Source organism: Excalfactoria chinensis, chromosome 13 (assembly GCF_039878825.1).
Source record: "Excalfactoria chinensis isolate bCotChi1 chromosome 13, bCotChi1.hap2, whole genome shotgun sequence".
NCBI classification, from domain to species: Eukaryota; Metazoa; Chordata; class Aves; order Galliformes; family Phasianidae; genus Excalfactoria; species Excalfactoria chinensis.
Genome location: NC_092837.1, coordinates 6,367,940 through 6,390,654, shown reverse-complemented (window position 1 = coordinate 6,390,654; position 22,715 = coordinate 6,367,940). Strand labels below are relative to the sequence as shown.

The following is a 22,715-nucleotide window of genomic DNA, read 5'->3' as shown; positions in this document are numbered from 1 at the left end:
ACCAGTGGGTTTTCCCATGATTACAACTGAGAAGTTAATTCAATTAATGATTCCCTTCTCCTCCATCTTCCTCAACATTCAGCAGATTATTGCTACAGAAGAAACCCCGGAGTTAAACTAACACTTCAGAAGCACCAAAACGGTGAATTTAGAAAGTATATCTTTAATATTTTGCTGAAGATATTTACTAAGAATTGCATTTCATCCATTTCTGCCAATTTGAGGTAACAAAGTCTTACAAAGGATAAACTTCTCATGGAGCAGGATGACATTTTTCTGCACTAAAACAACAACAAAAAAGAATTACCTATATATAAATTGGATTTGAACTCCACGTTGTGATTTCTTACTGCCATTTCCTGAGCCTCTAAGAGAACCTGTTACAAAAAGAAATGGAAGCACTAAGCAGGAATTGAAGCAATATTATTTCCTATCTCTGGATAAGATGAAGAAATTTGTAAGTTTAAGTCAATTACAGAAAAGTACCTCAGAGACATCAAAATAATTAAAAACAGACTTATATAATTATGTTCTCTGCACACAAACTAGGAAACTTCAGGTCAACCTCATTACATTTTTGGGTTAGATGGCTCCCACCAGCAGCTGTCAGTGAATGAGTCTTCAATTGGTTTGATAACAGACTAGAAACGGACATGGGTAGAAATCAACTTACGCCACTCAATGTTTTTGAGCTAAAACTTAATGCTAATCAGTCACAAATACGCCAGAAACCAATGCTTTGGCCAAGCGAACAATTTGATACTCCCAACAATATACTGCATATGAAATATTTCTGTGCTTTAACAGAGCTCAATCCCTTCCCCTGATGATATTCCTCATCATTTATGATTTTGAAGGAATGAAGCACGTTGACAGAGCAGCTATTTATGAGAGATTCTGCATTATTTACCATGATCTTAAAACCAAAGATTGCTACAGCAAAGGTACCCACATGTTGTTTGCTATCATCAAACATTTAGAACATTCAGCACAAGCTACTTCCGTGTATTCTTACATCACAACATTACATGATTGCTAAAAGAATGTGGTCTGAATGGGTTCTCACAGGCTTACCAGGAACATTTAAAATCAACATCATCAGATATTTGGAAAGCTTTCTTGAAACTGGGTTTGTTAGAGAGTACTTCTGCATACCTCTTTGATCACCTTCGCTCCCTTTTTATCGTTAAATTCCAGCTGAGCAAGAGCTTGATCAATGGACATTCCTTTAATCTGCAATTAAAGCGTTAAAGTTAACTCGTATCATTACAAATACTTCTCTTCTTCAGAAGACAGTCTTTAAATTATTTTGTCGTTACAAAGAACAAACAGGAAGACTCCAGCTTCCTTAACTGACATATCTTCAGTGCAATATCATACGTTCAGCTCTTCTCAGCTAAATGCTGACTGATAAATTATTCAACTTTTTTTCTTTTTAACTTTATTTCTCAAAGTGAAAGAACGGCACATGACTCTGCTCCAGAGATCCCTGGGTACGCATTTGAGAGCGTACTAAGATTAAGTGGCTAAATCAAACTACAAATAACTGCCTGCTGCACAACTGCATCCTCAGTCCTCTATCATAAAGATACTGACTACACTCAGGTTGAGCTGAACTGTTAAAGCAAATACAACAATTAAATTTTGTTCTAAAATTCAGAACAAATAAGCACTTTTGCTTACCAGTTTTGCCAGATACCACATCTTATCTTTGCTGTATTTTATTTCCCTCCGACAGTGATATATTTCCTAGGTGCATAAAAGAGAGGATGAGTAATTTTGCTGTAGGAACAAAATGAAGCTCACATCTGCTCTGCAATGCACATTATTTCAAGGAATAGAAGAGCAGCTCTCCATAATACTCATACTCATATGCGCCAAGTCAAACATACTGTTGCCATTTTAACTGTAAACTCTAATTCTGTATAATAACAGTAAACCTTAATACAATCTCCTAAGAATTAAATTAGTTTATAAGCAGAGATCCTGAAAACCACAGTCTATTTTTTTCTGTAATCTTCTCTTTTCCATCCTCCCCACCTTTTGAAGCATTCTAAAGACTCACATGCCCATTCAGTCTTAAAGGTATTACTGTGCTGTCACAGCAACTTGCTGGGATAGCAATTCGACACCAATGAATTTAATTAGCTCTTCAGAACTGAGGAGGGTTTTGAGTTTGACTGGCATGACGAGGTGTCTCCAAAGGGCCATTTAACATTATAACTAAACCAAGAGAGCAAAAGCAGCTAGTAAAATTGAACATCGATACAAATCTGAAGGACGCAGAATCTTTTACAAACAGGAAAAGAATTGATTTAAGCGAGCTGGTTGGTAACTCTATGTTCATGTATATATTGCACATGTCAGCACACTACACAGCATGTATTTCTAATTCTAGGCCACAGTATTGATAGAGGTGATGGATGCTAATTGCTCACAAAAGCATATCGAGAAAAAAAAAGATTCTTGTGAGATGCAAATAATTTACTTTCCTGAGCAGCACCTCTAACAGAGGACACAAAACATCACTGCCCGTGTACTATTAAAACAATGAAAATCCAATCAGTTTTTAAGAATGAGGAAATACTGAAAAATTCACCTAAAATTTTCTCAGGTTGAGATGTAGAGAATACAGTATTGATTACTCCCTTCAGTGACCAAAGACAACACTTCAATGTCCACAAATGACTCAAATTAACAAAAACTTGCTTCTATTTGCACCTATCTGTACTTCCCAGTTATAAAATGATCAAGAAGAGGCGACAGGGAGAAGCATGCATGAACTTGCTGTCATCAAAACTAGTATCATCTGTTATGCCTACCTTTTAAAAACAATTGTGTTACTTAAACTGACTTCTGCAAAGCTTGTCTGGAATGGCTATCAGGCCTTCATTGATTTTAGGCTCTTTGCTTCAATTTATGGTTTAGTAAACACAAGTTATTGTGCAACAGACTGAATAACAATTTCACAGCACGACGTTTACAAAATGATTTCTTAAGGAAAGGAGACTTCTGCCATCACATTCTTCACCTGACTCCTTTGTGTGTCCCCACACAACTTTACAATCTCTCACCCATGTCAAACAAATGAAGCAACCATTATGAGAGCAGGCAACCTATGAACAGCCATTAAGAGAGAGGCAACAGAGTATGAGACCTAAGACTCCTATAAAGCAGAAAAATCAAGAAATTTAAATAGAGTGCATGCTTTTCAAAGAGACACCATTATTTCCACTGCTAAATGAAAGTTACATTTATAGTTGTATGCAAAGAAACAACCCAGCTGTCTTCTTTGCTAGTTACCTACTGCTGTATGAACAGCACGAGTGTATAAGGACACATTCTTGATAACTTTCATCACTTCGTAGTTCAGAGAATTCTACAAGCAGAGGATGGCACCTTTGCAGTTTGCAGCACATTGAGCCACAGAGCAGCTCCAGGTTCCAATTCAGTTAGAAACAGAGAACAGCCAAAGTGATGTTAACTCCTACAATTTCAATATGTGAAACAGGATAAAAATCTTAAATAATCAACAAGGAAACAACCAGACTCGTGCCTTGTGGAGTCATCCAGAGACAACCTGCTTTGAAACTGCAGAACACAAACATGTAAAGAAACATGCAGGTGTGTGCTTACAGCTGGTCTGCGAGGCTCTCCAGGCAGCTGAGGAGGGTACACAATCCTGTTCTTTTTCTCCCACTTCCCAAGTTTCTGTAGGAATGTACTTGTGTGGATGCATGACAGCGGGAAAACACTGCCAGCTGCAAACCACCTGCAAGACAACACCACAGTCACTGCTGTGAACATTAAAGTTCTTTGCCCCTGTCCAGACTATCTGAAACAATTATGAACCTGCTTACCTTCATAAAGAGAACTGAAACATGTGACTACTTTTAAAGTAACGCTGTTGAAGTCCTTTATAGTTTACATTAAAGGGCTTTTTAATTTAACAAAAAGCTTTAGGCTTCCTAAGGCATGCCAAGTAGCTCAAGTTACATTCGTAGAGCATCAGATTCCACAGTGTCCTCTGACCATCACACAGACACCACCATTTCTCTCCTCTTGGGTGTGGTTCATTACTCGCATAAGGAATTCATGTCTTGTCGTTTTGCCAAGACTGAGCAATACTCATTTAAATTCTAACAGCAAACGTTCTAACAGCAATAATTTGTAGCTTTTTAAGGAACTGAGAGTGAAGAAAAAAAAGCATCAAAAGCGTGTAAGCATTTACCGTGTCTGAAATTTGAAAGGGAAAATAATCTCAACCTTGAAAACACAAGGAAACCAATGCAAGACAGCCGACAGCAATCATAAGACTTTATACGGCTTCCAGTCAGTTTGATCACTCAGATTCACAAAGACAGAGCTGCATTTTGCCCCCTGCTGACCAGGCGGAGCAGTGCGAGGCAGCCGCTCACGATGGTAAGTAAATCGACAAGCTCCACACGAAACACTTGGAGTTTTAACAAGGCTCTAACAGCTCTGTGCGGGTTGCCAAGTTGTGCAAAACGTTTCAAGAAGTCTGGCAAACAAAACACACCGAACAACTTCACGAATGCACTGTACACCTTAGAAAGTGTTCACAATACTAATAGGGAGCAGGATGCTAAATAAGTGTGTTGGGCACTTTTTTTTTTTTCCTGTTATTTACCAAAAAACAACAGTCTACCATCACCAGACATAATATCATCAATTCACACAGGATGATATTTGACCATCACACAAATATCACTCTGCAGTTTCACAGCCTAACAGTGAAATAAGCATAATAAGCATTACCTTCCAGGCATCAGCAGAACATGCTAGTCCTGACACGCTGAGGAACCTGACATTCTATATCTTAAGGCAATCCAGGGAACAACTCTATTTACCACAGTTCCGTGAGAGGAAAAAGGACACAAACACATTGCAGGAAAACCAAGGGACAAGCAAAAGAAGTTTTGATACTTTACAACCAAGAGGTTCTTTTTTACATAAGTTTTATGCTATGTAACTTTCCAGGAAGAAGCATACATAAAAAACAGGAGGGAGATGCACAGAATAGAAGAACTGATCAGGAAAAGCGATTCAGCTGAGCTGAAGGGACAAGAACATCACATGCCTTTATTTCATTTTCTTCAGTGACACACCCCTGTATTGACCTACAACGGCTCCAGCAGAGACCAAAGCTCTGCACTCTGAGTTCCGCACACTCAGCCTTTCTTCTGGACCTGGGGATGCAGCGGGCAATGACCAGCACTCCCCAACATGCTGCTCCTCCAGAGCAATGATTGGCCGCTGTAGGAGAGCAGTGACTGAGGAGTGCAGCCGGGCACAAGAGATACGACCTTACTGCATTCCGAACCAAGCAACCAGAGGAAATAATACGTGTGCTGGATAGAATGGGGCCAAATGAGAGCCCGTCACCGTGCCACAGAGCCCGAGCGCAGAGGAGAACAGGGATGGGGAGCGGCCCAACGCACACAGCCCACACCCGGACCTGCTGCAGGACGGCAGAACCCCGGACTCACCTCTCCGGCCGCGCCCAGCCCAGAAGCCCCCGCAGCCAGGCGCTACCTGCAAGGAAGAAACGGGATGAGCCCGGGCAGGAGCGAGCGAAACTCGCGGAACACCGCACTCATACCACTACACTCACCAGCACCTCCCGCACACCGCGCCGCCATCTTCCCCGCCTCCCTTTACGGCGGCCGCTCCGTGCGCGTGCGCAGCGAGGCGGGAAGACGGCCGGTTTTGCGACACTTTGCGACGCTTTGCTGGGCGGGAGCGCCCGGTGCGAGCGTGTGGCGGCGGCGCGGCGTGGAGCCATGGCGGCAGCCGTGCGGGTGTTGCCCGCCTCACCCAACTGGTACTGCAGCCGCTGCAGCGACACCAGTGGCGACGGGCGACTCTTCGGCTTCGCCGCCAGGCACCGAATCACCGTGCTGGATGTCAGCACCGCTACGCCGGCGTTTCACGGTACGGCCGCGACCCCCCTGCTCCCCGTGCTTATATAGGAGCTGCTGAGCTCCTGTTGGCTGCGGGGGAATGGCGTTCATACGGGGCTTCTCCCGGTGCAGGGGAGCTGATCGGGCACACGGAGCGCATCGCCGCCTTCGCCTTCTGCCCGCACCGCCAGCACAGCGCCCTGTGCGCCAGCGGCTCGGACGACGGCAGCGTGCGGCTGTGGGACGCGGCGGAGCTGGAGCTGCGGGGAGAGCACGGCCTGCACCAGGTGGGAGCTTGAGGCGCTGGGTGCTGCTGGGCGCCTTGTTCCCTCAGCCTTAGGTGTGCGCCGCCGTTAAGCATCGTAACGGGATGATGGTCGCTGTTAGCACCTCCTTGCTGCCGCACCCAACTTGCTTTGCAGCCTCCTGGCGTCTCATGCAAGGCATGTGGCAGTTACTGCTGCTCAGGACAAATAAATGGCAACTCAAAGAGTTTAGAACAGGGAGCGCTTGCAGATCAGTTTCTGCTTGTTATCCTGTGCTACACAGTCAGAATGGTTGAGTTGGAAGGGACCTCAAAGCCCATCTGGTTCCAACCTGCAGGAACACCTCCCATCAGATCAGCCATCATCCTTGGCCGTGAGCACCTTCAGCAATGGGGCATCTTATGGGCATCAGCGCCAGGGCCTCACCTCTCTCTGAGAATGATCTCTAGGCAGCCTGTTAGAGCAAGAGTTTTCCATCCCAAAAGAGCCAACTGCTAAATGCGCTTTGCTATATTTTGGGCTTCAGTTCTTTAAAGAACCCACAAAATGAATTCAGTGGCCAAGCATGCTCAATGGCTTTACATGTATTCAATTGCCTTTCTTCAGAATGCAATCACAGCGTTACACTGGTCACCCCTTGTGAAAGATCTGATCGTGTCCGGTGATGAAAAAGGGGTAATTGTTTGTTACTGGCATAGCAGAAACGACAGCCAGCAGTTCTTCCCAGAGCCTCGGACAATTTTTTGTCTCACTTGTTCTCCTCATCATGAAAACCTGGTGGCTGTTGGGTAAGTGTTACGTTTTACTTTCCGTTCTTCCATCTGAAAGTGTCTTGTTTGGATTTTTTGCTGCACAGTTGTAAGGTTACTTCTAAGAAGTTCTGGTGGCTGTTTTTTCATTGTATTCCAGATTGTATACAAGAGCTCAGAAATGATATTTTGATAGACATGCACAGTGTTTGATTCTGTAACCATTTACAGAAACGAGTTTGGTTTACACTCTGAAGTTACTTAAAACAGGTATTTTTAAATTAGATTTCATTAACATTCCTCACGTTACAGGTTACATCATCTGAAGAGAGCTTCATAGTTTTACTATCTCTTTATCAACAGCTGCCATTTCAGTCCTTTGAACACCTAAGACTACTGAACAAAGCAGGAACGTGAAAGCCTTTCAAAAGAGATGGGAGAGAATGAAAGTTATTTGTGGAAAAGGGAAAAGCTTTCCTTTTATAAAAGTCTCTGTTACTTTATAAGACTCTGAAAACTGTATTGCTGATTAACTGGTGTTGTTCTTGAGCCAAATATACTGCCTGGTTGCACTTCTCAAACAGAAGGCAGCTGTGTTTGTGCTAGTGCTACACTTGAGCTCCAGTTGACTGGTCTCGTTGCCACTTGTGATTGGGCTTCTCTGTAATGTGGAGACACTGATCCTGAGTAATAGCTTGGAAATCAGATTAGGTGTTATTGCACAAGGGTTTAACAATCTATCATTAACTGAAATCTCTGTTTTTAGCTACAAGGATGGCATGGTGGTTATAATTGATATCAGCAGGAAAAAAGAAGTTCTTCATCGGCTAAGAGGTCACGACGATGAAATTCATTGTCTGGCCTGGTGTCCTGTACAGGGTGAAGGAAGGTTACCTGCTTGGCAAGATGAGCTCCAAGGTATGTAGAAGTGATACGTAATTTGTGAAGTGATATTTAGCTCAGGAAAATGTCCCTGCGGAGAAGTAAATTCCTTATCCCTGTAAGGTCAGTAGGTACCTAATAATCAGAGGTAACTGGTTCACGTAAAGTATTTTCTGATCCAGAGCAATGGATTTTCAATTAACATTTAGAGCCTTGAATTCCAAAGTATAATAACAGACTTCAATGTTGTTTCCTTCAGAAGAAGACGATGTTCCAAATGGGGAGCTGAAACAAGATACAGCCATGAAGAAAAGTTGTTACTTGGCTTCAGGAAGCAAAGATCAGACAATACGAATATGGAGCTGTACTAGAGGCAGAAGTAAGTAAGATTAATCATTTGAGTGAGACAACAACATGAGTGAAGTGCTTCTTTCTAACTGTGGGTTTCATTTGCTAACTCAATAGTTTAAAGAGTGGGGAGCTGACTTAAAGTTCAGATTCTCAGGTCTTCTGAGAATTTGGATGTACAAAGTCGAGATGATCCCTTTCTTTTCCAAAGGTATAATGACTCTGAAGTTGCCACCCACAAAGAGAAGAGGTGGAGCTGTTGATCCTGCTGTTAAAGAGCGCATTTGGCTCACTGTCCACTGGCCTTGTGGTCGTCCTACAGAAATTGTATCCAGCTCTTTTGGGTAAGTAGGAGACAAAGCAAGTAAAATTAATATTAATTGTAAATTAATTCATTGATATTTAAAGAACAACTGGCAGGAAACACTGACACCCCCATCTTCCTCCCTTCCTAGTATAGCAAGATAGAGGACAGTCTAAGAGTCGTAGTGGGAGTTCAGTCTTCTAGAAGGCTGTTATTTGCCCCACAATTCATTTGATAATCTAACTGAATACTGACTGCTAATGGTACTATTTGCGTTTTTTGCCCATTTAATGGAAACAGATGACATGTCCACTTCCAGTGTGATTAAGAACAGGTATCTGTAGGGTAGTTTTATCTCTGTAGAGGTACATGTAGTACATGTCTATCTGTATTACTCTTACACCTGCAGTATGTGTGTGAGCACTGATAGTCTATATGATTTTTTTGAAGCGAAGAATGAAATATACACACTTTACCTTTCGCAGAGGAGAACTGCTACATTGGGATTTAACTCAACCTGGAAAACGCAAGTGGACACTTCTGGGATCTTCAGAAGGGCAAAATCACTCCCGGATTGTGTTCAATCTGTGTTCCCTGAAGCATCAAGACAAAGAGCTGCTTCTTTCCATTTCAATGGACAGAGATGTAAGAACCAATTTTAAAATTAACATCAAAATAACAGCGGCTGTTCAGCTTGACTGAGTGAAACTAGCGCTTTGATGACCACACATTTTCTCCTAAAGCAGGCTTATCGCTGCCTTTTATAACATCACTGCTCAACATTTCTTCTGAGCACAAGTTGTGCATTTCTTTGTTAGCTTGTAAGCTCAAGCTTTTACCGTAGTGGACAGAATGGTTATGCCCTCTGGACCTGAAAATTAAACGTTTAATAGCTGCCTTTTTGCCGGGGGGGTGGGAGGAGATGGTGCGGGAGGAGTTAAGGAGGGAAGGGTTATTATGGCTTTGTTTTGTTTTGCCTTTTACAGGCAGCAGAGAGCCTCCTGTTTTGAATTCAGAAGAGGACTGTATAATTAAACCATAGCCTTTTTTTGCCTGTTTCATCACAGTCTTGCAGTTATTACAGCTCCATCTTTGACACATGCTGACACGTGCATACCCTGAGTCTTCCTCTCACTTGTGCTTTGTTTTTTTTACCCCCTATCATACCACTCACTTTATCATTCGTTGTTTATTAAATATCCTTTAGGTAAAGTGCTGGGACCTATCAACTCTAGATTGTAGCTGGACAATGCCTTCACTTGGGGGATTCGTCTACAGTCTTGCCTTCTCCCCTGTGGACCCAGGCTGTCTTGCCATTGGTGTTGGAGACAGCATGATCCGCATATGGAATACTTTGTCTATGAGCAATATCTATGATGTTAAAACTTACTGGCAAAGCATAAAATCCAAGGTTACAGCAGTAAGTGTGCTTTTCATTCCCCTTCTTTCTTGTCTCTTTTCTCACTCCATTTTTCTCTTTGAGGAATGTTTTTCTCTCACACTGAAGAAGGTTTTCCCCAACTAAATACTATAATGCCGAGTTGTTACTTCTGCTCTCAATTTGCATGATATTAACTTTAGAATTGAACAGCATTTTAGATGTTTTTAGAACAGTAGGCATTTACAGTACACATACCGAAAATCAGCTGAAGTTCAGGTGGTTTTTGTCTCACTTTCTTGGTTTTGTAAACCACTGTGATCATTCCTTTTGTCTGCTAGGAAGTTTAACATAGAAAAACTGGCACTGATACCTTCAGTTTGGATTTGACCAGCAATTGGCTAAATACTAACATCTAGTAAAAGATGGCAGCATTACAACATGTTAGTCGATCATGCCAAAAGTATGACTATGTTGTAACGTAGCAGTCAGGTAGCATTTCAGTGATTTCAGTTCTTTTCATCTTGTCCCAATAACTGTTAAGGGAAGAGTCCTTCATTCACATCGCAATGTGGTTAAATTGAGTTGCTGTAGTCAGCATGGTGAATATAAGGGACAGTAGTATTTGCTTTCAGTGCTTAACCTGTTATTTATTATTTAAAAATAAACTGTCAATTCCTTTTGTCATTATGGGGCTCTTTCTACTTTTCTTGCAGTTAGCGTGGCATCCAACTAAAGAAGGTTGCTTGGCTTTTGGAACAGAAGATGGAAAAGTTGGCATATTTGACGCCTTATCCAGCAGGTAAGAAAGTAGTTTCCAGATTCATTAGTGTCCGATCTTGCTGGTATGGCAGCATGTGTAGATGATATGGTCTTTCCTGAGTTTTACATTTGCTATTTGTTAGAAGCTAAATTTAAAGTAGTCAGGTGTATTTTAAGTGTATCTTTTCACCTGTTCCTTGTGACTGGCAGCTCTTAAGGTAACCTTACTCAAATTGTGTAACAGTCACCTGTTGGAAGTCATCAGTCAAGGAAGACTTAGGCCAGAAAAAGTTCCATAAAATGAGCAACATGCAGCTGCAGTTCATTAGGACAGTTTTGTTCTGATTTTAGTAGCATTCTACAGGAAGCATCAAAGGCTTGGCTGAGCCGTTGCTTTAGTATATTAAAGCATCTGTTGTCTGTTTTCACTACTGGAAATATACTACTTCTAATTTTGGGGTTTTTTTTGCTTGTTTTGGATTTGGTTTAGTTTTGGTTTGGTTTTGTTAGGTGTTTTATTCTATATTTCCCTTTGCTGCAATCAGACTACTCCTGTTTCCTTACCTTCCTGCACAGTGCTAAGAATAAGCCACCACAAATCTCCAGTACTTACCACAAGAGGACTGTATACACATTAGCCTGGGGACCTCCGACTCCTCCACTATCTTCCGGTGAGTGTTATAATGTCTTGTTACAAAGTAGAAATCCATACAGAGCACACAGATGCCACAAAGTTGGCGTGCTTCCCTTCCTTATGGAGGGAAGCTCCATCTGCTTGGTAGCAGTCATTTCTATCCACTAAGGATGTATTCTGCCTGAGAAATTGTTAATAGTTTTGCAAGGGAGCAAAATAATCTGTTCTGTATTTTGAAAGGTTCAGGAAGTAGGTGGGAGTAGAGCACAACACCACATAGTTACATGTTTGCAATGCACTGAAATAGCTATATAGGCTCTCCACAATAATTGGTTAGGATCAAGTACAGATTCTTTAGCTCTATATGTATTTTTCTATCATTAAAACTAAACAGAACAGCTCCATTTGTCATCTTATGCAACTTGGGGGGGTTTATTGGCCCAGATTTAAAGGGAGTTTTAATGTGTGCAGCAGTTGTGCTATGGAGAATGAATGAGGGGTCCTTTTAGGGAATTGTATTTTGAGAATTTCTTGCTGCCAGATCACAGAGAATCAAAGCATACATACAGCATTTTAAAATACTGTTTTGATTTATAGTAAGGATAATTGCTTTTCTTAAGACTGACAAAGAGCATAGTATACTTAGATTTTTTTCTCTGTTGAATAGGAGAAGAAGGTGAACATCCCTCTGTAACGTTATATAGTTGCGCTGGAGAAGGTATTGTTTTTCAACACAACCCTTGGAAACTTAGCGGAGAGGCAAATGACATCAACAAAACCATCAGAGACACTAATTCAATTAAAGTGAGTATGATTATTGCCTTTTTCTGTGGATCTGTGGTTATAGTTGCTATAGCCCATAGTTGCAGGCTTTTGAATTTTCTTGGAACATGTAGGGCTTTCTAAGGAGCGTAAGGAGGTGGAACATCAAGATCCTTTTGGAATCCAGACATTTCATTTGACACATTCCGCTGCTCTGGATGTAGCCAGTGATTCTTAGATCATGTTGTAGTTTCTTCAGTCCTCGATTGCCCAAACCTATGTCACTACTACAAAATGCAGCAGACACTTGTGTGGCTTTTGTTTTGCAGACTAATTCTGTCTAGTTGCCAGCTGTGTTCCATTGATATATTCAAGAGAGACCTAAGAGTTTGTGTGATGGCTGGTAATAGCTGCATCTTCTCTCCACAGCACAAACTGCCTGCACGTACAGAGATCAGCTGGAAACCAGATGGTAAACTCTTGGCCCTTGGCAATGAAGATGGGTATGTTTCATTGTCAGGATTGGCACATACACGACCTTAACCTACAGGTGTCAGTATTATGAAGCACAAGTACTTTCATTGTCCTGGTTTGGTTCTTAACTTTCATTGCCTATGTATCTGAACAGTGATAATACAACATTCTTTGCTGGTATTTCATTAAGTTGCTCTTGGCATGGAGGATCTACATCACGTTACATCATTTTTTCAAGGATCTACTCATGACTGAAACACACTTTCTCAAAGTACTAAATTGGAGCGTGACTTGGATTCAGAACAGAGAATCTCATTTTGTTTCATAGACCATCATTCAGGACGAACAAAACAAAATCACATTTTCACTGACTGGAGGATTTCTAACACTGTTATTCTTGCATTTTAGGTCAATCGAAATATTTCAGGCTCCGAGCCTGAAGTTGCTCTGCACTATCCAGCAGCATCACAAATTGATTAATGCTATCCGGTGGCATCATGAGCATGGGAGCGATCCAGAGTTGAGTTACTTGATAGCTTCAGGCTCAGTTAATGCCGTAATCTATGTGCATAATCTGAAGAGTGTTGTAGGTAATGGTTTGCAGATTCTGTCCCATGTCTTGGCATCTTGTTTTGCTTTCTTGTTGGTTTGCATTGCTAGCCGTAGCTTATCCTTTTATTTCTTCTTTCAGAGAGCACTTCAGAAGGTCCTTTGACAATAACGGAGCCTTTTCGAACTCTGGCGGGACACACAGCAAAAGTCACAAGTCTTTCTTGGAGCCCCCACCACGAAGGAAGATTGGTATCAGCTTGCTATGATGGCACTGCACAGGTACTTCTCTACAACCACTCAGAAGAGTATTTCTTTTAATTTCAAGTCATCCTTTCTTGCAGTATTTTAAAAGCAAGCTGATTGAACAGGAAAGTTTTTCTGAGTTCAGCTGCTTAACTACTGCATATTTACCCTTGGCAACAATCTCACAATGGATACCTGATACAGAGGTATACTTTTGGCTTATTCCTGCTTTTCCAACACGCTGCACAAATGAGAATACTGCAAAGAAGGCTTTTAGTCCAGGCCTATGGGAATGAACAGAGGGAAGCTGAGCAGTAGGTATAGTTTTGTGCCTTGCAGTTTGATTTGTAAGTCCAGTAGCATTTTTGGATTCTCAAGAAAGACATTAAGCTGGCTTATTGTTATAAAAAAAGAAAGGTTTCTGAATTTTCTCTATTTGCTTGCTTGTAATTGAAATAGCTCTGCAAACTCACTAGACAAGCTTCTACAAATGTAAATTGCTAAATAGGAAGCATGGAGTTTCACGGCTGGAGGAGATTAAGTAATAAAGTTTCTTTCTTGGTCATGAGGTATGGGATGTTATGAAGGAAGAGCCACTCTGTAACTACCGAGGGCACCAGGGCCGGCTGCTGTGTGTCCAGTGGTCACCAGTGGACTCAGATTCTATTTATACAGGAGCTGATGATTTCTCTGTTCACAAGTGGCTCATCTCAAAGCAGGAGCATACACGGCCCCCTCAGGGTAAGTATATTCAATGATCCTTTCCTGAAGGTTGATTTGGGAGCTGGGAAATAGAGGGTTGTCATGTTGAAATGACAGTAAAGCTTTTATGCTGAATTCAATTCCGCCTGCTTCCCATTTAAGGATAAATGTTGTCTAAGTTCAATTCAGTCGTATACTTATTTGCAAACTTGATATTGATCTTGAGAGACAAACAGTTTATACCCCAAAAATCTCTACAGATAATACCAGAGTAACTTTTTTGTGACCTTTTATAGGCAAAAAAAGTATAGAATTGGAGAAAAAAAGAAGTATCCAACCAAAAGTAAAAGCCAAGAAGAAGAAAAAGCCTGTAGGAAAGAGTCCAGCCAAGCAGGATCTAAGTGATGCCATGAATGGGGATGAGAGCATGAAGGATATGTTGCTGGAGGAAAACGGAGTGTCCGACCATGAAGGAGAAAAAGCAGCTCAGGAGACAGAACTGTCCAATAAAGATTCCATGGCTGGTAATGATTTAACTGTCTTAGTTTAGTGGCTCCCAGACTGCTTAATCTCCAGAGCATCAGCAAGCCTAACATCTTTATGCGGGATTTTCTTCTAACACTGTTTTATTGAAATAGTCCACTTGAAGGAAATATGATTCCAAAATACCTTTCGTAACTTTATAAACTGGTTTGGAACTAGTTGTCTTTAAATAAGAGATTCTGGACTAAGAAACAAAGTTAACTGTTTGCCTTGAAACAGCATCATTTTATATTACTGTTGATTTATGGTGATAAATCTTAATATACTGATAGACTGTTATTAATGTCTTCTGCCATCTTAGGTAGTTTTTTGACAGTTCTGTAATGTTTTCTTATTGTTTCCTTTCCCTAGAAAGCTATTAAGTTATATGACAAAGCAAAGCTTGCTTTCTGTATAATTTGAAGTTATTGTTGCAGAATATTAATGTCAGTTATTTTGCTGTGGGCTTTTCCATGTATTGTTTATCCTTTCTTAATCACTTCTTAATTGCTTAACTGCAGTGTCCAGGGATACATCTTTATCTGCATACGATTACTCTTCATTCAGCTCATCAAAGCCTTTTGTAAACCTGAAAGCCACTCCTGTGAAAAAGGATCCACCTAAAGAGAAAGCAGGTTGGTACGTTTCAGATACTTGCATCAGTCCTGTATCAAAAGAGAGTTCTTCATTCTTGGTTTAGGCTTGGCTGCATCTTCCCTTATTAGTGAGTGGTGGAGAATGAGAAGAGTGCTCTTCAAATCTCTTAAATGTTTTGAGTCTCTTATTTGCCTGCTTGCCAGGTCAATTGTTTAATGGGGGAAGAGATGACGCCTTCTAGTTGCTAGTTTTAGTCCAGGCAGGACTAAAATATTGATTTGTATTTGTATTGATTTTTCAGCTCCTGATGCCTCTCTAAAGAAGAGGAAACCCCGCTCACTTTTACCTTTCAGTACATCCATGGATCACAGATCAAAAGATGAATTGCATCAGGATTGTTTGAGGCTGGCTACGTGTCTGAAAACCAAAGGTACCGGTCTTAAACTGCAGCTTCCCCTCTCTGTTCATCTAGGTAAAATACTTAGAGGGAAGGTACTCTGAAGTATTCAGAAACACATCACAAATCCAAGTCCTTGATCTGGACAACCTGGCATTAAGTTTTGGAAATGGTGATCTACTGTGTAACTTGTCCTGTAGTGCTGTGACGCTCTGTAGACATTCCAGACAGGTTTTGTTTAGGATTTTGAATTATAGAGATAGGGTAAGATTGTCTAGTTCAGGCTTTTTTCACTTTCAGAAGGTGAAAGGGAAAATAAGTCATCAGGAGGATGTTTTTATCATCACAGTGTTTTTCTTTAGATTCAGAGCATTCCAAGGGAATTTCCTATGTTTGATTTGAAATGAATGTCCTGCACATACAAAATTCTTCTGTTCAACCTTAGATGTAAGTTCTGAGTGACGGTCTGCAAATGTGCAAGCTTCTTAAGTGTAAAGAAAGCAAAAGACAAATACTTGCAATAACGAGTGTAGTAGCGCAGCATACTGACTTAGCACATCCTCGTTTTCCATGTTGTACCAAATCCTAAATGTTCATTCTCTTTATGTGTTAGATCACAATGAAGATGTGTTCTCTGACCTCCAGAATTGCATCCACTTGGGGCTGTTCACAGACAGAGCTTCTCTGCACAACATGATTGATGTGGAAGGCAAGTAGAATAAGGAGCCCAATACCTCCATTGTCACTGTGATATTCAAGGAGAAAACTCCTACTGCTTATTTAAGTGCAGGATTAAGAATGCAAGTCTGTTCGAAGAAAACAGAAGGCTTACTTTTGCCAAATAGTTTTTACAGCTTTCAGATACAAACATTTCTGTCAAGGTATTTTGCTGTGTCAAATAATGCTAGTGCACTCATGCTGCTGGATAACTAGGAAGCTTCTTTACTTCAAACAGGAAAATACCACTTGGAGAACGGACATCCAGAGCTGTTTCAGCAGCTTATGTTGTGGAAAGGAGACATGAAGGGTGTACTCCAGGCAGCTGCTGAGAGGGGAGAACTGACAGACCAGCTGGTTGCGATCTCACCCATGGGTATGTTTGCTCATGTAACACATAAGCAGATGGAATTAGATGCCGAATTTCATCCTGTTGCTCTAGGTTAAAACTCATGACTTCTGGATTGGACACAAAACAAATCCTATTTATGACAAAGCCACAAGCACCCTTAGATTAGTCCAGCAGAAAATAAAGTGATTTCCTCTGGGACTTTTCAGAGAAGCAAGCTGTGTTTCCAAGGGCAAAGATGGTGCTTTGTAGTATCTAGCAGTCCTGGCTTGCTGTTGGTTTCAAGTTATTGTACTTTCAAGTTATTTTACTGCTAGTGAAGTTGTGTTCAGGTTCAAGCTTGGTCCTGTTTTATTGCCTCAAGTAGCTTGCATTAGAGAGATGAAAGAAGTACCTAAGAGGGGGCAGAGAAGAAATGCATGCTGAAGAAACCAGGAATTTTTGCTGTTCTAAATTTTTTGCCTGTAATTGTATTGCTTTCTCTTTTGCAGTTGGATATCAGGCTTGGGTTTGGACAGTAGAAGCCTTTGCAAAGCAGCTGTGTTTCCAGGAGCAATATGTGAAGGCTGCCTCCCATCTCCTGTCCATTCATAAGGTGTATGAAGCTGTCGAGCTCCTGAAAGTGAATAATTTTTACAGGTTGTTGCATATTTGTTCAGATAATTTTTTTCCCCCCATGAAATTCATGAGGTTTGATGATTCCTTTATGAAAGAAGGTATTTGTGTATTTTTAACACAATCTTCTATCTGGTTTCTCTCATGTGCATTAGGGAAGCAATTGTAATTGCTAAGGCCAGGTTGCGTCCAGAAGATCCCATTCTGAAGGATCTCTACACCAGCTGGGCAGCTGTGTTAGAGAAAGATGGTCATTATTCCATGGCTGCTAAATGGTGAGTGTTATCAGTAAGAAGACAGAATGGAGGGCTTCACATCTGTGATTACCAGAGTTACTAATAACATTTGGGATATTTTGGGTTGGAATAGCATACTGGCTTTGCTTGATGATGGATTTGGCTCAGGCATTTTTGGAGTTTTCACACTTCTGTAAAGGATTCAGCTGAAATCCAGACAGAGGCACTGATTTTCATCTCTTGAATCTATTTATTTGTACTACCCTTGTAAGCCATGCATGGTATACGTACCACCTGAAGTTTCATTGTATGCTGTTAGGCTTTGTGATCTAGAGTCAGTTTGCTTTTTTCTCTTTTCAGTTATCTGGGTGCTTCCTCACCCTATGATGCAGTAAAAGTGCTGGCAAAGAAGGGGGATGCGGCATCCCTTAAAACTGCAGCTGAGCTTGCTCTGATATCCGGAGAGGAGGAATTGTCAGCAAGTTTGTCTTTCCGATGTGCCCAAGAAATGCTGTTATCCAGGAACTGGGTTGGAGCTCAGGAAGTCCTTCAGCAACAGAAAACCTTATTTGTGAGTCCTGTTCTTACCTTTCTGCTTTACTTTAGCACCGTCTCTCTCCAGGTTAAACTCGATGAACTTTACACCTCTTCCTGTGTATTAACAATCCACTGGTAGCCCTGAGCTTGTTTTGCTTCAGAATATTTTGCTAGAAGTTTGCAATGACACTTCAAAAAACCATGAGTCTTTACAGAGGAAAAGGCCTTTGATAAGGAGGCATATATGCTCTATGCATGTTATATCCATGAGAGGCAGTTCAGAAGGTTTTGCTGCTTGTTTTTGCTTCGGTTTAGTTTGTTGGGTTTCTTTTTGTTAATTACATAATGCAGATGTCTTTTTTAGTACATAATACTGATCATAATAAGAAAGGTAGAAGAGTGTTTGTTGTTTACATTAAATGAATGAACATGTATATCCATCCAAGGCTTAGTCCAGGAATTCCTTATAGCACAGACTGAGAAGCAGAACGTTGCCGTAGCCTGTTTTGATGTTTCCTTCTGACCTTGGAGAGCTCTGCCAGTATTTTTCCTTTAGAGCTATAGTAGTTAAGTATGCTATCACCAGCAATCTGCTACTAGCCATGTTTTTCATTTGGCCACTTGGTGTAGTCAGCAAGAGATTATTTTTCAGCTCAATGCTCTTTTTTTTCCTTCTCTTGTTAAAGGGGCAAAGACTTGTTTTCTGCCTCAACGAACTGCTTTGTAAGTGCCTTAGTGAAAGAAATCCCTGTAACCGAAGGAGCCCTGTGCCTCCCTGTTACCACAACTGGGAGCTGAACAGAAATGCCTCCTTTTTCGACATGGTGATAGAAGTGTGGCAGAAGGTACTGGGCATGGACACCACTGAAAAAGCCACGTGTGCACAGGAGCAACTGCGCAGCATTGAGCATCCTCCTTCTACCAGCAACACTCACCCAAAGCAGGTAATTAAGTGTACACACCAAGCCTCCCTATGACATGTGCAGCTACACAGCCACTTTGTAGTGTCCTGTGAGCTGTTTTCAGGAGACTGCTTTCTGCTACAGGATGAGGTTTCAGTCTGGGAGAGTTAATGATAAGACAACTGGGACAGCTTCCCCCAACAAGCTTTTGTTTAGGACTGTCAGAAGAGACCAGGATGCTTGTTAAAAATATTATAGAGTCAGGTCTGGTCATAGACTGATGCTTTTGCAGCTCTTCTCTCTGACCTCGTTAAGTCACTGACCATTGGTGTACTTCTTGGCCACTTAAGAGGACAGTGGCTGATAATTACAGTGACAAGTCATGTAAAGATACTCTGATCTCCTATATAAACTATGTAAGTTCCATCATTGTTAAAATTTCTCTTGCTTGTTATGTGCTTCTGGACTTTTCTGTAATACTTTTAACCAGCAAGTCATTCATACTTAGCAGTAAAACTATTAACTGTGCTCTCTGCTGCTTCCCCTAGGTGCTTTTCTATATCTGCCATGACCTGACCCTCGCAGCACTGAGCTATCAGGCTGCTGCCTGGGATGAAGCAGTGAAAAGTATTCTTGGTGCCGTGGCCCGCAGTTACGATGCTGGCAATTTTACTCTGATGCAAGAAATTTGCAGTATCTTCCTTCCTGAAGGTCAGTCTCTTCTTGTACATCTCCTGGCAATGACAAATACAAGAACCTTCCTCATAAGCAGAGCTATGTCCATCATATCCATTGTTCTTCTGTTTGTTCTTCAGTCTATGCAGTGCATTCACCTGTAGCTCTTGATCATGTGAATATCCTAATTAGTGATTTAGGACACAAGGGAGTTTGCTATAGATGATAAGAACATGCAGCCTCATGCTAGCTAGAAGAGAGTTCTGTATTTAAAAAGATGCCAAAGATGCCTGCTTTTGCTTTTCTGCTTCCAGCATCGCTCTGCTGGCATATGAGTAAACCTCTGCTATGGGTCTCCTGGACAGCTATTCAGTTATTAGATCTTGTCTTTTTTCATTTGGAAATCCTTATATTTTTTTATTATTAGGCTGTGAGAACCTGAGAGACAAACTGGACAGCACAAATTCTCAAAGCACAGCTGCTTGCAGAAGTTTAGAAGGCTTTGTGGCTTATGGACTGCTCTATGATCTGTGGTGGAACCCACCCAAAGACTCCCCTGCCGTTGAAAGGGCTGGTTTGGATCCGGTGTTTTGTCCCACTGAGCAGACAGCTCTTGAGCAGAGTTGCATTCCTGATCACTCCTCTCCTGAAGAAACTCCTGGTCAAACTGCAGTTGAGCTGGATGAAAACCTCAGCAGCACGACTGAATGTAATAGATGCAAGATAGAAAGCGACTCAGAAACTAACTCAGTCGGTTTGGCAGACCGACAGTCAAAACTGAATGGCTGCAAAGTGCTTCTATCAGAAACGATTGCTGCTTTACAGAGCACACAGAGAGATATAGCTGAGGTCCAGAAGATTTTAGCCAACATGATCCAGCAGCATCAGCAGCAGAGGAATACTCTCCAGGAAAGCACAAATGGAAGTATCCATGAGAACAACGTGCAGCAGAGTTCAGAGAATGAACCGGACAAACCATGCTGTGACAGCAGCCAAATGGAGTGGTAAGCTTTAGAACATGAGATGGATTGAAAAGTGTTGCTCTTTGGTTTATGTTTGCACAGTGGATTTCTTACTTAGCTCAGATTACTTCTAATCTCATGCTGATCACTCTGGAATACCGAATGTAGGCCTAAGAAGTCTTGCATTTCTGTAAGGCATTACTGTGTGTGTGAACTTATTGCAACTGAATGACTTTTTGATAGGTGGGTTTGCTTATAGCAGGGAGGCTACACAGTCATTCAAACAAAACAGTTACTCATAACACATGCTCTTTTCTTAACAGTAAAGATGAAGAAAAAGAAGCAATTACCCTCCCTGAACTAACAAAGCAACTCTTGGAAGCAAAGCAGAAACTAGCAGAATTTCCAGACAGCTTAAAGGTAAGTTTTCAAAACAGATAGTATAGTCTGAAAGAAGACAGTCTTTTTGTAACTCATTGTAATGCTATAACTTGATAGAAAGTTCAGTAGTAATAATGGGGTGGCAAAGCCTAAGGCTGCAGCAAATGGGAAGCCCAAACACAGCAGCTGCGGATACAGAAACAAAGGGAAAAAAAAAAAAATCACTTACCTTTGGAAGGCTTCAGGTATGCGGGGATCTCCAGCAGAATCCTCTTGCTTCCACTGCCAACCCTTAAATGAGGTTTGGGAAGGGCTGGATCCTGGCTCCACCCCTTCCAATCACTTAGGAGCATTGCATGCACCTGAGCTCTCCTGGGTTGGCCCTGCCTTCCACCAGGTGCTCCATCACTGCTTCAGGCTGGGACTCAGCAGTTTTGCTAGTCATATACTCCCCTTTTTATACAGGAGGAACAGTGACTTTCTTTGTGCCACAGCTGCACTCTAGATTTGTAAGATAAAGGTGCTAGTAATGTAAATATAAGCTGGCTGATATAGGTGGGCAGAATCACCCTCCTTTTCCCTGAACTAATCCCACAGCAATTTTAATTAATACAGAAATGTAATACCTGGCATCAGGGTTGGATTCTTGCTTCAAGCATTACTTTCTCCATGCAGTTAGAGCGTGTAGGTGAAGTGTCTGCATGAGACAACTCAATGGGATATCTTGTATGGATCTTTCCCATGTATTCGAGGACCAGTCCTTTGCTATGTACAGTAACTTCATATGCAGAAACAGTTTTGATAGTGAAATCATGAACGTCAGGTATAAAATGGCCTATATTAATTGGAAACTGTTCAAACACCACACTGTGAGACTATAAACCACATCTCTAGGCTGTATCATCCCTTCTCTTGTCTAGTCTATAAGTATTCATGGTGATAATGCACAAGGGAACCAACTTGGTTAAATGTGTGCTAAATGTCCTGGAAGAAGAGGAAAATTCCTGTCTCCCCAAACAGATGTTGTGAAGCAGTTTCTAGATGCAGCTGTTTGAATGTGTTGTAGTAAAACAATTCTAACTGAAAGAGTGGACTCACTCTCTGTTCTTTTTTCACGTGCAGGTCTTTCCGTTCCCCGATGTGCTGGAGTGCTGCCTTGTACTCCTTCACATTGGAGCCCAGTGTCCTCCTGAATTACACCAACAGGCATTGGATCTCCTTAGGAAACAAGGCAGAGCTGACGTTTATGAAAAGGCTGTCAGGAAGTTCTTGACGTGACCTTTTGAGACCAGACACACCTCCTTTGAGCTGCTCGAAATCACTTACTTAGCACCAGTTAACACCAAGACTGTTCTTCAAAGCGAAGGCTCATTTCTACAGATATAGTTACTGATGAGTACTGTTTTAGATAATATTACAAACAAATCGGGTTTATATACATACATTCGCGGTCATCAACTGCTACTTAATGAGATTGCATTAGGAAATTGAAAAGTAGTAGATTGCAGCCTTGAAACTCTATACAAGAGTTTTATGTCTTTTATTTGCTGGATGCTAAGGAAACCTCTTGGAATTTACATGCAAAATAGTTTTGAGCAGCTGTCTTCCAGCAGAAGAGCACCAGCTGCCCTCTGAAGAAAATAATGGTTCCTTCAAGTAGTCTGACCTTTAAACCAGTGTTGTACTTAAGAAAAGTGTGACTTTATTTCCCCTTCTTTAAATAAAGTCTTCTTCAAGCAGGAATGGGCATTTAATTAGATGTCACTAAAAGTAATTACTTCTGTCACTGTTAATACAATAGAAATTGAACATGCTGGATAAAGCAGGTGTTTGTTGCATACCATG

General features: G+C 41.4%; 2 protein-coding genes across 3 annotated transcripts in view; one reads left to right on the top strand and one right to left on the bottom strand.

Moving 5' to 3' along the window:
- The window catches only part of MRPL22 (mitochondrial ribosomal protein L22), a 13,778-nt gene extending 8,021 nt beyond the window's left edge, over positions 1 to 5,757 (bottom strand). For both annotated transcript variants that reach the window (XR_011905166.1, XM_072347887.1), the window contains exons 1-6: positions 5,636 to 5,757; positions 5,511 to 5,556; positions 3,637 to 3,772; positions 1,684 to 1,749; positions 1,156 to 1,233; positions 308 to 377 (exon numbers count right to left, since the gene is read on the bottom strand). Coding sequence is in view for 1 of the 2 variants with exons in the window: in XM_072347887.1 (XP_072203988.1) it covers positions 308 to 377; positions 1,156 to 1,233; positions 1,684 to 1,749; positions 3,637 to 3,772; positions 5,511 to 5,556; positions 5,636 to 5,663 (424 nt within the window). In the remaining variant the exon portion in view is untranslated. The remainder of the gene's footprint in view (positions 1 to 307; positions 378 to 1,155; positions 1,234 to 1,683; positions 1,750 to 3,636; positions 3,773 to 5,510; positions 5,557 to 5,635) is intronic.
- Positions 5,669 to 22,715, top strand: GEMIN5 (gem nuclear organelle associated protein 5). The gene is made up of 28 exons (XM_072347881.1): positions 5,669 to 5,955; positions 6,057 to 6,211; positions 6,797 to 6,978; positions 7,706 to 7,857; positions 8,081 to 8,200; positions 8,381 to 8,513; positions 8,959 to 9,118; positions 9,681 to 9,893; positions 10,568 to 10,653; positions 11,190 to 11,284; positions 11,915 to 12,051; positions 12,439 to 12,512; positions 12,892 to 13,073; positions 13,175 to 13,314; positions 13,848 to 14,019; positions 14,277 to 14,504; positions 15,024 to 15,137; positions 15,401 to 15,529; positions 16,110 to 16,205; positions 16,452 to 16,589; positions 17,054 to 17,201; positions 17,333 to 17,452; positions 17,774 to 17,984; positions 18,637 to 18,894; positions 19,401 to 19,563; positions 19,955 to 20,531; positions 20,813 to 20,909; positions 21,993 to 22,715. Exons 1-28 carry the CDS (start codon positions 5,805 to 5,807, stop codon positions 22,146 to 22,148), a joined length of 4,587 nt encoding a protein of 1,528 aa, XP_072203982.1. The 5' UTR covers positions 5,669 to 5,804; the 3' UTR covers positions 22,149 to 22,715.

What these genes read in the sequence shown, in the direction of transcription:
- GEMIN5 (XM_072347881.1), top strand. Translation starts at nt 5,805, where the DNA reads ATGGCGGCAGCCGTGCGGGTGTTGCCCGCCTCACCCAACTGGTACTGC. An exon ending in GAAAACCTGGTGGCTGTTGG is followed by an intron (nt 6,979 to 7,705) that starts GTAAGTGTTACG and finishes CTCTGTTTTTAG; the next exon opens with CTACAAGGATGGCATGGTGG. An exon ending in ATTGTATCCAGCTCTTTTGG is followed by an intron (nt 8,514 to 8,958) that starts GTAAGTAGGAGA and finishes TACCTTTCGCAG; the next exon opens with AGGAGAACTGCTACATTGGG.